At 45.7% G+C, this 12422-nt stretch overlaps 1 protein-coding gene across 1 annotated transcript in view; it reads left to right on the forward strand.

Moving 5' to 3' along the window:
- Window positions 1–4244: 4244 nt before the first annotated feature.
- LOC311326054 (neurexin-1a-like) overlaps window positions 4245–12422 on the forward strand; it is a gene marked incomplete at both ends in the record, with an annotated part of 227473 nt that continues 219295 nt past the window's right edge. Inside the window, one exon of the mRNA XM_084458892.1 lies at window positions 4245–4956. Within this exon, the coding sequence (XP_084315018.1) occupies window positions 4245–4956 (712 nt within the window). The remainder of the gene's footprint in view (window positions 4957–12422) is intronic.

Below are 12422 nucleotides of genomic sequence, written 5' to 3' on the forward strand. Positions count from 1 at the left end.
CTGGCCCCCATCCAGTGCTGCACAAGTAATCAGTCTTAAATTCTATAGCCTATATTATATATAATAACTATATAAGACCCGTTTACACCTTGCATTTAAATGTCTCGTATCGAGATTGTATCTAGATAATGATTTAGCCTGATTACATTGACCCCGTTTACACCTTGCATTAAAATGTGTCTCCTATCGAGATTGTATCTAGATAATGATTTAGCCTGATTACCTTTCCACCTGGCATTAATATATGTTTCGATTACCTTCAACCCGATCCGTTTGAGATCCGATCGACTCTGTCCAGCTGACAATCGAACATCACATCTTGTTTGTGCTTGAATATTTTCGTCTGACTAAATTGAGAGTAGACACTTTTGTCTCGTCTGGACTCCAACCTTGACCAGGGCTGCGTTCCGAATCGCATACTTCTACTTCTTACTACCAGTACCTACTACAGCTGCCCTTAGAAAGTATGTACTTTGCAAGCAGTAGGCATCCAATTGGGACATACTACCCTGTCATAACATTGCGCCTTGAAATTTGCCCACATCCGTCGCTGTCCATAACGCGACATTCGTCTACAGCTGTCATGACTCGCACATGTGATGCAAATTTCCACTGCGCACAGGATTGTGGGTCAGACTAGCCAGAAAAGCCTGCTGGCTTGCATACTGCAAAATACGACCGGATGTAGTAGGACATCTTGGTATTTTTGCCATGCCATACTGCATGTGGCATACTATGTTTTGGGACATACTACATCCTGTTTTGGCTTACTATATAGTAGGGTAGTATGCGATTCGGAACGCAGCCCTGGATCCAATTTAATGCTTTCTTGCTCACTGCCATGTAAGCCTGCTCCTTGCTGGTCTGTAACCGGCGCATTGCAACGGCTACGTATTTCCGCCCACGTTGTTGATATGTGGATTAAAAACGCATTTCCATTTACACTTCTATTAAATGTAGTCGAAATGCGTCCCTGACCACCTCCGGAGGTGGTTTGGCCGATCGGATCGCAATCCGTCCTCAAAACGTTTTGGGCGCATTTACACCTGTATTTTCATGTGGTTTAGCACGATCAGATTGCAATCTGATAACCAAAAACGCATTTTAATGCCAGGTGTCAATGGGGTCATTGACACCTGGCATTAATATATGTTTCGAGTATCTTCAACCCGATCCGTTTGAGATCCGATCGACTCTGTCCAGCTGACAATCGAACGTCACATCCTGTTTGTGCTTGAATATTTTCTTCCGACCAAATTGAGAGTATTGGGTCTGTCCCAATTCAAGGGTTGCATCCTACCTAGGCTGGGTTTGAAGGCTGCTACGTCACAGCGGGGCGACAAGTGCTGTCCCAATTCATTCAGCCTACGAAGAGTCCTCTGAATGCAGCCCACAAATGCGGCCTACTTTTGACCAATTTGCAGGATACAACTGATGGATCCTTCGCGGCCTGCCTTCACGGCCTCCCTCCCAGAATGCCATTCGGTCCAGATGAATTCCTGTACCAGCCGCCATTGCTAGGATTTTAAAACGTTTTTAAACCGCTTTCATGTTAATATTATTATGTTTTAATAAAATGTCATGCCTGATAGTACCACCATAGAATCCCCATGGATGAAATACTGAGGTATGATGATTCACCTTTTAACTCCATTGGTCATCCCATAAACATGTACCATTTCGATATTAATTGCCTGTATACAGCCTACTAATTAATATACTTGCTGTTCTGTAACTGAATGTGTCATCTAGGTATGCTGCCGGTATGTAATGTGTGTGAATATACGTACAAGTGGCGGCGCTGTCCAAGGTACCGCAGCCCTCCGCCCCGCCCCTCCCTGCTGGACTGCACACGGAGACACGTGATCCGTCGTCTCCTTCACAGTCTCTGTCGGAGCGCAGCGGGGAGCCACACTGCACCTCTCCTCTGCGAGAATAACGGATTTCTTCCCGCTTTCCACATTTTCCTAAACTTGTTTGTTGAACAAAGTATTACAGAGGGAATACTAAAGGTAAACGATCTTTACATTTGACTTGTCATCTCATATAGTTTTGGTTTGAGAGCAGATGACCCATCTCTTTCCCTGTTTAAGGATGCGATGATTCACAAACAGAGTGAGAGGGTCTCGCTGGGAGTCTGCCGAGCTAGAAAGTATCCTGATTTGAGGGTTTTATTTGGGCTACTCGAGTCAGACCTGCTGTGGAGAACACTCACCCTCTCCAACTGGTGGACTATCAGAATCAGGGTCCCCAACCCGCAAACTGGCACCAGTACAGGTGACAGATATGATACATACCTGGCTTTTATTGTTGGTATAAATTATGAATAAGCTGTCTAGCCCATCTTTATAGGAACAATCGCACTCGGGAAAATAATAGCCTACATTCATCCGTCCAGCGAGCCTATACTCTCGAATTAGAATGATTCACCTTTATCTAGCAAATATAAAGGGCAGCTGTGGTAACGGTTAACCGTTGGGCTATAATGAAAAACGAAATGATTCCGTTCGTTGAGGAGACGTAGGCTACTTGTAGTGGAAACCCCTGCATGTTGGTAATAACAGCTTTAGAGATGACATTGGAATCCAATCCATACTTAATTTGCTGACATTTTACTTTTTTAATTTACCTGCATGTGGCTTGGTCTTGTAGAGTAGACTATATAGGCTATTACTGTACATAACTAATCTCTCGTCCCATTTTCCTCAAATTATCTACTGATATAGCTGTTCAATGGGTAGGCTACGATTCTCTATTAGCCTATATAGCTACGACTTATTTCAAGAATCGTGAAGTAGGCTATGAATACATCCTACAATTCATGTTCGTGTTAGAACCATATGCAAGTTAGAATATTAGAGAAACATTTCTTCTGATTAGTGGAATTTGTGAATGTGATGTTTTCGAATTGTTGAGAACGCAACGGCGAGATTTCATAACATCAGAATAAAACCATTAAGGCTTGAGGATGAACGGGCGCTCCTGGGATAGATATGTCATTATGTGGACGAGCGCAGAGAGAGAAATCGACTATCATTCGATTTGTAATAACATTAAGACCTTTTAGAGACTGGTCATTCAAACTTTACATTTAAAACGATTCGGCTCCATGTCAGTAGACATGGCGATGTTTACATAAAAGTTCGTGGCCTTTCATTTCAGTGAAACAGCCACGACTCTATTGGATAAAAAACATGTTTTATTTGCCACAGCTGGAGAGCAGGGTTCTCCGGGTATGAGCTGGGATCTAATGGGCCGCACGTGGAGAGGGGTCTCCTGGTCCTCATAATACAGGCTGTATCTGACATGGTTATGATATACAGGATAATATGACTGCGGTCAATCAATGTGAAGCGTATCTCTGATGCCATTTCGGATATGACACCCACCTGTAAGACCAGCAGCTCCAAAAAATGTACAAAGCTACTACGCTCCAGGAGATCCTTGTATATAGCCTAGCCTACGTGCAATGGATTGTATGAGTCAGGTTGATATGATGGGTGCAGCCTAACACGTCGGTAGGCTGTGTTGATCGCATCTTTCTTTCGTCTACGGGTCATTAACCATGTTATAAGCTTGGGCCGGGACTGGCCTTGGCAAATTAGCCTACCTGTTATTTGATGCGCTTATCAATCTCTCATCAATCAATCATTCTCGTTCTCTTTGCCTTTTTCAGCACCGCCTCGGAGGATGCAGAAGAAGGAACCGGTTGCAATGTTTCCTGACGCCCGCTGCACCCCGCTGGCATGAATAGGATGATTATCGCTGCTCTTTCAGCACCACTGAAACCGTTCGCATTCTAGCTGGAACACGTAGACACATGGTATTTGCATTTCTACAGAATTAATGGCAATCGAGATGGATAGGCCTATCTAAATTCACTATAAATAGTGTTTTTTCTTGTTATCTGGATTGTAAGAAGAACGTTTATGTATGAGGAACTTGACATAGCCTAATTAAATTGAGCGTAGGCTATGCGAGGACAGTAGAATTAGGTAGGCAACGGACTACAGACCGGTCCATTGCAACGATGGTGTTTTCTCCAGGAGACTAGTGTAGGCCTATCGTGCTGCTATGCAAACATCATAAACAGTCAATTCTCCAGGTCTACAATGCGTCAGTACTCATCTTCATATCTGAGTAGGCAGTCGATCTACAGCACACCCAAACGTACCTGCGTCTCGTAAAACGTCCGTCTGAAGACAGAATCAGCCTTATTTTTCTTCATAGAGCTTGTTCGCGTCATGGTTGTGGCAATGAGGCACGGGGCCCATCTAATTTGGGTCGGCCTGCTCGTGTTCTGCACGGCGGACCTGGGGACCAGTCTGGAGTTCACCGGAGCGGAGGGCCAGTGGGCCCGGTTCCCCATGTGGAACGCATGCTGCGAGAGCGAGATGAGTTTCAACATGAAAACAAAAAGTTCACACGGGTTATTAGTGTACTTCGACGACGAGGGGTTCTGTGACTTTTTAGAACTTCTAATACACAACGGTAAACTCAGTCTCCGGTTCTCCATCTTCTGCGCAGAGCCGGCCACTGTCCTCACTGACATTGCTGTCAACGACAGCCAGTGGCACTCAGTTACAATCAGGAGGAACTTTAAAAACACCACTCTGATAGTGGACAAGGAGGTGAAATGGGTTGAGGTGAAGTCGAAAAGAAGAGATATGACTGTGTTTAGCCACTTATTTATTGGGGGAATACCACCGGAATTACGTTCTGTGGCGTTACGACTGACTTCAGCTGCGGTGAAGGACCAGGTGCCTTTCACGGGATGGATAACGGACCTCAGGGTCAATAACACGGACTCGGTGCTCCTGGACAGTGCGGGGGTCGTTAACGACCTCTGTACAAACGCCAAGATGTGTTTAAACGGAGGGGTCTGCAGTGTGGTCAACGATAGACCGACCTGTGACTGCACGCACACCGGATACCAAGGGAACGACTGCAGCGAAGGTAAGACGTGTGGATTCATCTGCGACCATCTTACAGCCAATAGTCTCCACATCTCCACTAGTCAAACAAGTCGGAATTTTTAGGATAATAATCTAGATTACATCCAATGCATGTCTTCCCTTCCTCTGGTAGGCCCAGGTGCCTGCCTATCTCATTAATCAGGGTCCAAAGCTGAATAGTTAGTATTTTTTTTTAATTTTTTTTTATAGTTAGTAGGTGATAAAAGGAGTGCGTCATGGCGTCATAGTTGTTTATAGTGGATAATGAGTTAGTGCTCCTCCCAGGCCTCATTAGTGAAGCAGCCAGGCGTTCTCTCTCCGAGGTGCACCTCTCACCTGGGACAGGTTGACCTATGAAGCTCTCCCTCTCTAATGGTGTACCCTTAAAAGAGTTTTCCGTTTATAATCCAACAAGTGCACCGTAAACATGTTGTCCCCCACCGATGACGTATTACCGTTTGTATCAACAAAGCAGTGGAAGCAAAAACAAAAAAAATAGGATTCATTTGCAGCTTTATTCTGCTGATCAGATCAGGCTGTGATCAGATGGACAGGTAGGCTTCTGAACACTCATCTGAACACATCGACACCAGACTACTGGAAATACTGTGAATACACAGATAATTCGTTAGGCATGAGAGAAGCATGGCCGACTTCCCACTCTAAGTACAATCTTGCAGCAGACAAACACCACACTGCCTCATTACTCGACAATACAGCTACCGACTTAATCAAAGCTGAGACACATACAGGCAACCCTGTACAGACTGCAGGAAAATCAGATTTTTGTCAAATCTGATCTTTAAGACTAATTGTCCGCTGTTATTTGCAAGTGATCAGGTGAGATTTGCGTATTCAGACATCATGGACCTATCTGCATTGGTTGCTGTGGTATCTGTGTTGTGTCATGTTTGTTAAACATGCAGGCCTAGCACACAACAGGATATTGTGTCAGAGATGTTCTCACATACTGGAAATGTATTCAGTTTGGTTTAGGTTAGGGAAGGTACCTGGGTAGAGCATAGGCCTAGGAGGCAGGACATGACACAATGCAAATATATGTTCAAATTAGCCTTCAAGAAACTACGTTTTCATTTGAAATGTCCCATGTGGCTACCACCCCTCTTTCAATGCTAGCCCATGTGCTAAAAACTATAAGGTGTATTTAACTTCCTCAATGTATATTGTAGCATACAGTTAACATCATGCATAGGTGTCTACTTGATATGTTCATTTTCAATGTCGAGCTAGTAACAGCTGGGAAAGAAAAAACGAGGAGACAGAAAAATGTTGGTGCCATGGAGAGAGGCAATAATGCTCCACTAAACACAACGTTTGATCCAGTGTGTTTACTATGACCTCGCGCCACTCTAGTTACTAGCTACTCTAGTTATTTTGCCGTAAGATTTGCCCTAAAATTCGTGTGTTCCAGCTCACATCTGATTCTGATCCTAATTTTCATCTGTTTGGATTCTTCTGGTTTTGTGCGCATGATAGAAAAGTCATCAGCAAGCCCTCTCGTGTGTTGTTAGTGACGTACAGGACAGTTTGAGAGGAGATTCGAGTGGCTCGAGTGTCCAGACTGAGCCGCATCTTTAGAAAACCGATTTGAATCACATTTCAAACCACCTCTGAATGTGACTCAAATCTGGTTAGCAAAAAATCGGATTTCATGTGTATTTTGGCTGTTCAGACTTGATAAAAGCAATCTGTTTCCAGTCTGGATCTGCTAAAAATCAGATTTGGGCTGCCAGTCTGAACGGGGCCTTAGTGCCAGAGAAATGACACAGACAGGCCACCTATGGGGCAATGACAAACAGTCAGTCCATGACAAACAGTCAGGCTAGCACATACATGACCGAGCCATACACTATCACTGGACTACTGCAATCCTTCATCATCATCATCATCTTCATCCGCTTATCCAGGGTCGGGTCGCGGAGGCAGCAGCTCCAGCAGGGGGCCCCAGACATCCCTTTCCCTAGCAGCATCAACCAGCTCTGCCTGGGGAATCTTTAGCCGCTCACAGGCCAGTGCGGAGATGTAGTCCCGCCACCTAGTCCTGGGTCTACCCCGCGGCCTCCTCCCAGCCGGACACGCCTGGAACACCTCCCTAGGGAGGCGCCCAGGAGGCATCCTCACTAGATGCCCGAACCACCTCAACTGGCTCCTTTCGACGCAAAGGAGCAGCGGCTCTACTCCGAGTCTCTCCCGGATGACTGAACTTCTCACCCGATCTCTCAGGGAGACCCCAGCCACCCTCCGGAGAAAACTCATTTCGGCCGCTTGTATCCGTGATCTCGTTCTTTCGGTCATGACCCATCCTTCATGACCATAGGTGAGGGTGGGGACGAAGATAGACCGGTAGATCGAGAGCTTTGCCTTTTGGCTCAGCTCTCTTTTCGTCACAACAGTGCAGTAAAGCGACTGCAGAACCGCACCAGCTGCTCCGATTCTCCGGCCAAACTCCCTCTCCATGGTTCCCTCACTCGTGAACAAGACCCCCAGATACTTGAACTCCTTCACTTGGGGTAAGGACTCATTTCCTACTCGGAGCGGACAGGCCACCGGTTTCCTGCTGAGAACCATGGCCTCAGATTTAGAAGTGCTTATTCTCATCCCAGCCGCTTCACACTCAGTTGCGAACCTATCCAGAGAGTGCTGGAGGTCGCAGGCAGCTGATGCCATCAGGACCACATCATCTGCAAAAAGCAGGGACGTGATCCCCAGCTCACCGAACTGCAAACCCACCTCCCCCCGGCTACGCCTCGATATCCTGTCCATGAAAATCACAAACAGGATTGGTGACAAAGCGCAGCCCTGGCGGAGGCCAACACCCACCGGAAAGGAAGACGACTTACTGCCGAGGACCCGGACACAGCTCTTGCTCTGGGTGTACAGGGATTGGATGGCCCTAAGTAGGGACCCCCTCACCCCATACTCCCGCATAACCCTCCACAAGACCTCTCGAGGGACCCGGTCGTAAGCCTTCTCCAAGTCCACAAAACACATGTAGACAGGTTGGGCAAACTCCCAAGCCCCCTCTACTACATCCAACATTAATGAACTACCTAAACAAGATCTATCTACTGTATCTATCCTGTGAAATACAACACCTATAATCACTCTACCCACAATGCACCTCTCCACTTACCTACTGTATGAGAATCCTAACAAGTAGAACAAGGACCAAAGAAGCAAGGAAGCTCCTCAAGCTCTAAACTTGATTTTGAAAGTAGAAGGGGCCCTGAGTAGAATGGACTAAACTTTGACTGAGACACAAAGTATATATATATATTTTTTTTTTAAAGATATTTTTTAGGGCTTTTCAGCTTTAATGGGATAGGACAGTTGAGAGAGACAGGAAACGTGGGAGAGAGAGAGGGGAGGACATACGGCACAGGACCCGAGCCGGGAATCGAACCCAGGTCTGCCGCGCAAAGGACTAGCCTTCATATGGGGCGCGCCTTACCCGGTGAGTTACCGGGGCGCCCCACAAAGTATATTTTATAGTATAGAAAAACGAACTGTGGCTAGAACCTCCAGTTTTAGGCTCCGGTACGTGGAGGACAATACCATTTCATATGCCATGGAACACATTACGATCAGAGAAAGCATGAGCAGCCTAAGGTTACACACCAAGCCCTGCGTCAGCATTATACCCTCCTGCTTCAGTCTGGCCAATCAATGTGCTTTGAGACAGCACTGCTGCACCTGGAGCTTCATCTAATGTGCACATGATGGATTATAGAACAGCCGTTACAATGTTCTTTCATAGACGCTTTGTCTTGCTGTCTGGGGCATCAGTATTCAAACTTACTTTGTTTTGCATTCTGATATGGGGTGTACTGAGTTGAAGACATTACGTGTGTCTGTATGGTTAGGTGGTGTGTTTGTATGTACAGGGGATGTACAGTATCTGTATGGATAGATGGTGTATCTCTATGTACATGTGGTGGGTCTGTATGTATAGAAGGCATGTCTGTATAGGCGGTGTGTCTATGTATGAGTGTCTGTATAGGGGTATACTGTATCTGTGTGTATGGGGGGTGTTCAGTGTACAGTATGTATACTGTAGGTGGTGTGTGTGGATGAGTTAGGGTTATGGTGTTGGTGATGGTCCATGCAGGTGTCTCTCTCTCTCTCTCTCTCTCTCTCTCTCTCTCTCTCCCTGTCATGGTGGTTGCCCAGATGTTTAGAAGTACATCGCAGCTGGGGGGATGGCTGGACACGCTCTGATTTCTCCAGTCGTATTGTCCTCGTTACACATGACTCGGTTAATAAAGTAAAGATACAGACTGCAGCCCTGTACTCCTGTGCTCCCCCTCTGTGAGCTAGACCTGATTTCATGCCACATTTGCTGCAGGCTTCCGTTCTCACAGCAGTCCCCGACACCCACTCGGCTGCTAGGCTCCGCCTTCTGTCCGAGGGAGATTTTGCTGGAGATGGAGGGAAGCAGGGATGAGGAGCAGAGAGGAGGAGCAGTGACACGCGGAGAGGCGTGAGGAGCTGTGAGGGGGTGTGAGGAACAGAGGAGTAGAAAGGATGGAGAGGAGGAGAGAAGAGTTGTGAAAGTTTGACAAGACATGTCGACGGGAGGGTGGTGTAAGACCAGGCCTCGTCCAACCCTACATCGTATTCTCTGAAAGCCTAAAGTGCACAAGGAATGACCATTCTCGTCACAATGTTTTATTGGCTGGATGTGATTCAGGAATAAGAGGTCAAGACTGTTTGATGGTGTTAATTAGGTCAGGTGACCATGGTGCAGCCCAGATCCTCAGAACAAGCGTGCTTATTCATTTTAAGGGAAACGTAGATCTGGGATTTAGGGCAGACATTTGCATTGCGGTAAACATTCAAATCATTGAAAAATGATACAGTATGGATGTGCAGCATTGCTGATTATGCTACTGAAATCCCAGCCTGGATCCATCTCTTTCTCTCCCCTCCCTCCACACCCTCCCCTCCTCTCTCTCTCTCTCTCTCTCTCTCTCTCTCTCTCCCTCTCCCTCTCATGCAATCACGGTAAAAGCCCTTTTTAATGTTCCCAACACAGACGTTGTGAGCGTTTGACCGAAGCGTGCATTTATACTTAATGGTATTATTACTGAGTTTGTTGATCAAGGTAGTTTCCAGTGGTCGAGAGAGAAGTGTATCTTGCCCCATGCCAGCTACTGATGATGCCTGACAACCATTCATGACCTAATTAGCAGCCAGTCCGGTGGATGTGGCTGAGCATCCTCTTCTATTAATTGGCTGCTTGCTGAGTCAGTCGTTATTACTCAGCATCTGTGTGGATTAATTAGCTGTTTCTTGACCCACTGTTTTAGTCTGAGTCAGAATAATTACCCCCCCCCCTTGCCCTCTTCGTGACAAAGATAAATTGCTACAGTATCAGGATGCTCACTTATCAAGAGTCATCATTTTAGCATATGAATGACTAGAAATGGTGCTTAAAGTCGCACTGAAATGAAAAAAGCATTCTGTCCCATTTTGGTTCACATAATTGGTCATAGTGTTCACCTATTCAACGATGTATGCCAAAAAAAATACTAAATTCTACTTTTGTTGTAATCTTATATCAAAGTATATAATTTGAATAGTTTAACATGTTTTTGAATGATTTTTCAAGATGCCCACCCACATCCATTGTATGACCAAAACGGTGGTAGAGCAATAATCAGACTTTCTCAAAAGTGCTAATTTTGACAACGTTTTGATCTGAACCATTGTATATGATCATAAGTAACCTTAAAACAGGGAGAGCTGTGAACGCGCATTGGAAATCCACAAGAACGTGCAAACTGTTCAGAACAGAAAAGCACAACTGTGCATGTCAAAAGGGGTCGATTCGGCAAGATGGCGCTGATCAAAATGTTTCAGGAAGTAAATTGCTTCCTGGCCCCTTGGATTTAACACAACTTCCGGTAGGCCAAAGCACCGGTTCCGGTTTCTATTTGAATATAAATACGAATACAGCTAATTATGTTGATTGAACAGATACAGATACAGATAATGACGTCTCAGCACACCTCTATTCTAAGGTGACCATGATACAGATACACCCCTTCACCGAGTTTCATCAAAATTGCTTTGGTAGTTTTTGTGCAATCGTAGTCCAATAAATGAATGGAAATGAATGGGTCGTCTGGCTGTTTTGGGGCGGCCCGTGGACCTGACCCGTGTTTCGGATCCGCCCCAACATTTAATGGGTTCTAAGTTGGACCATACTACACCCTTCTACCGAGTTTTGTGAAAATCGGACCAGAAGTTTTTGCGTAATCCTGCTAACAAATGCACACACAGGCACGCCACCGAAAACATAACCTCTTGCCCTGCGCTGTCGCAGAGGTAAAAAAACCCCTGTTAGCAGAATGAAGCAGTATGTAGCGCCACTGGGGGGTGAGGGGCTGGTAGACGGTAGAATGGGGGTAAGGTGGGGTGGGGGGCTGTTGGGCTGTCACAAAGACGGCTACTCAGATTCATTACGTTGCCATCAAGCATTAAAGTTAAGCTGCAATGCAATAGTGGATTTTTGTGAGCCCTTTTACGGTGGAAGAAGGGCCGTGAGTTCCAGATATTTATTGTCCATTAGGGAGGTGTATTTGCTTCAGAGGGTGGAGACAGAATGGCAATAGCAGCATAGGCTGTGTGCACCACTATAATACTGTCAGGAAAAAATAATTGTAGATCCTTTGGCTGTTTACGATCTTCACAGCTGCCTTGTGTATTGGGAAATGGAACAATTTTACCTTTCCATTAAATAATTTTTGTATTACTTCGATCAGATGAAAGGATTACAGGATTTGCTACCAGACCCCTAAACCTCCCCTTTACTCAGCCTCTCTTTCTCTCTCTCTCTCTCTCTCTCTCTCTCTCTCTCTCTCTCTCTCTCTCTCTCTCACACACACACACACATGCAAACACACAAATCCATTTGTTTGGTCATAACAATTATGTAAATGCACTGTTCTATGGCCGATAAGTTCTTTGAATTGAGACTCTCATTCCTCATTAGTAAATAACCTAATCCTGTGCTCAGTTCAGCATGATGGCATGGAGCTCAGAGAAAAAAATCCTGAGGTAAAACTAGGACAGTCCACCACCATCTAACATCACACAGTCCTACAGACCACCACCATCTAACATCACACGGTCCTACAGTCCACCACCATCTAACATCACATGGTCCTACAGACCACCACCATCTAACATCACATGGTCCTACAGACCACCACCATAACAGCCGCGGTGGTCCTAGTGTTAAATCAAAAAGTGACATTCTTCTTCTAAATATTCTCTCACGAACAGCATGCCTGGCGTTGTGATGCCTTCGCCTCGCAACAATCACTGCTGCCATGATCAGTGGAAAGGCTGGCCATGACACCCCCCTTGCGCTTAAATACCACCACGTCTCTGAAAACGGAATGAATTTCACTTTAACTGCGTGAAGCAATTGGCGCTGAT

The sequence above is a fragment of the Borostomias antarcticus genome (genome assembly GCF_949987555.1).
Source record: "Borostomias antarcticus genome assembly, chromosome: 25".
In the NCBI taxonomy this organism is placed as follows: Eukaryota; Metazoa; Chordata; class Actinopteri; order Stomiiformes; family Stomiidae; genus Borostomias; species Borostomias antarcticus.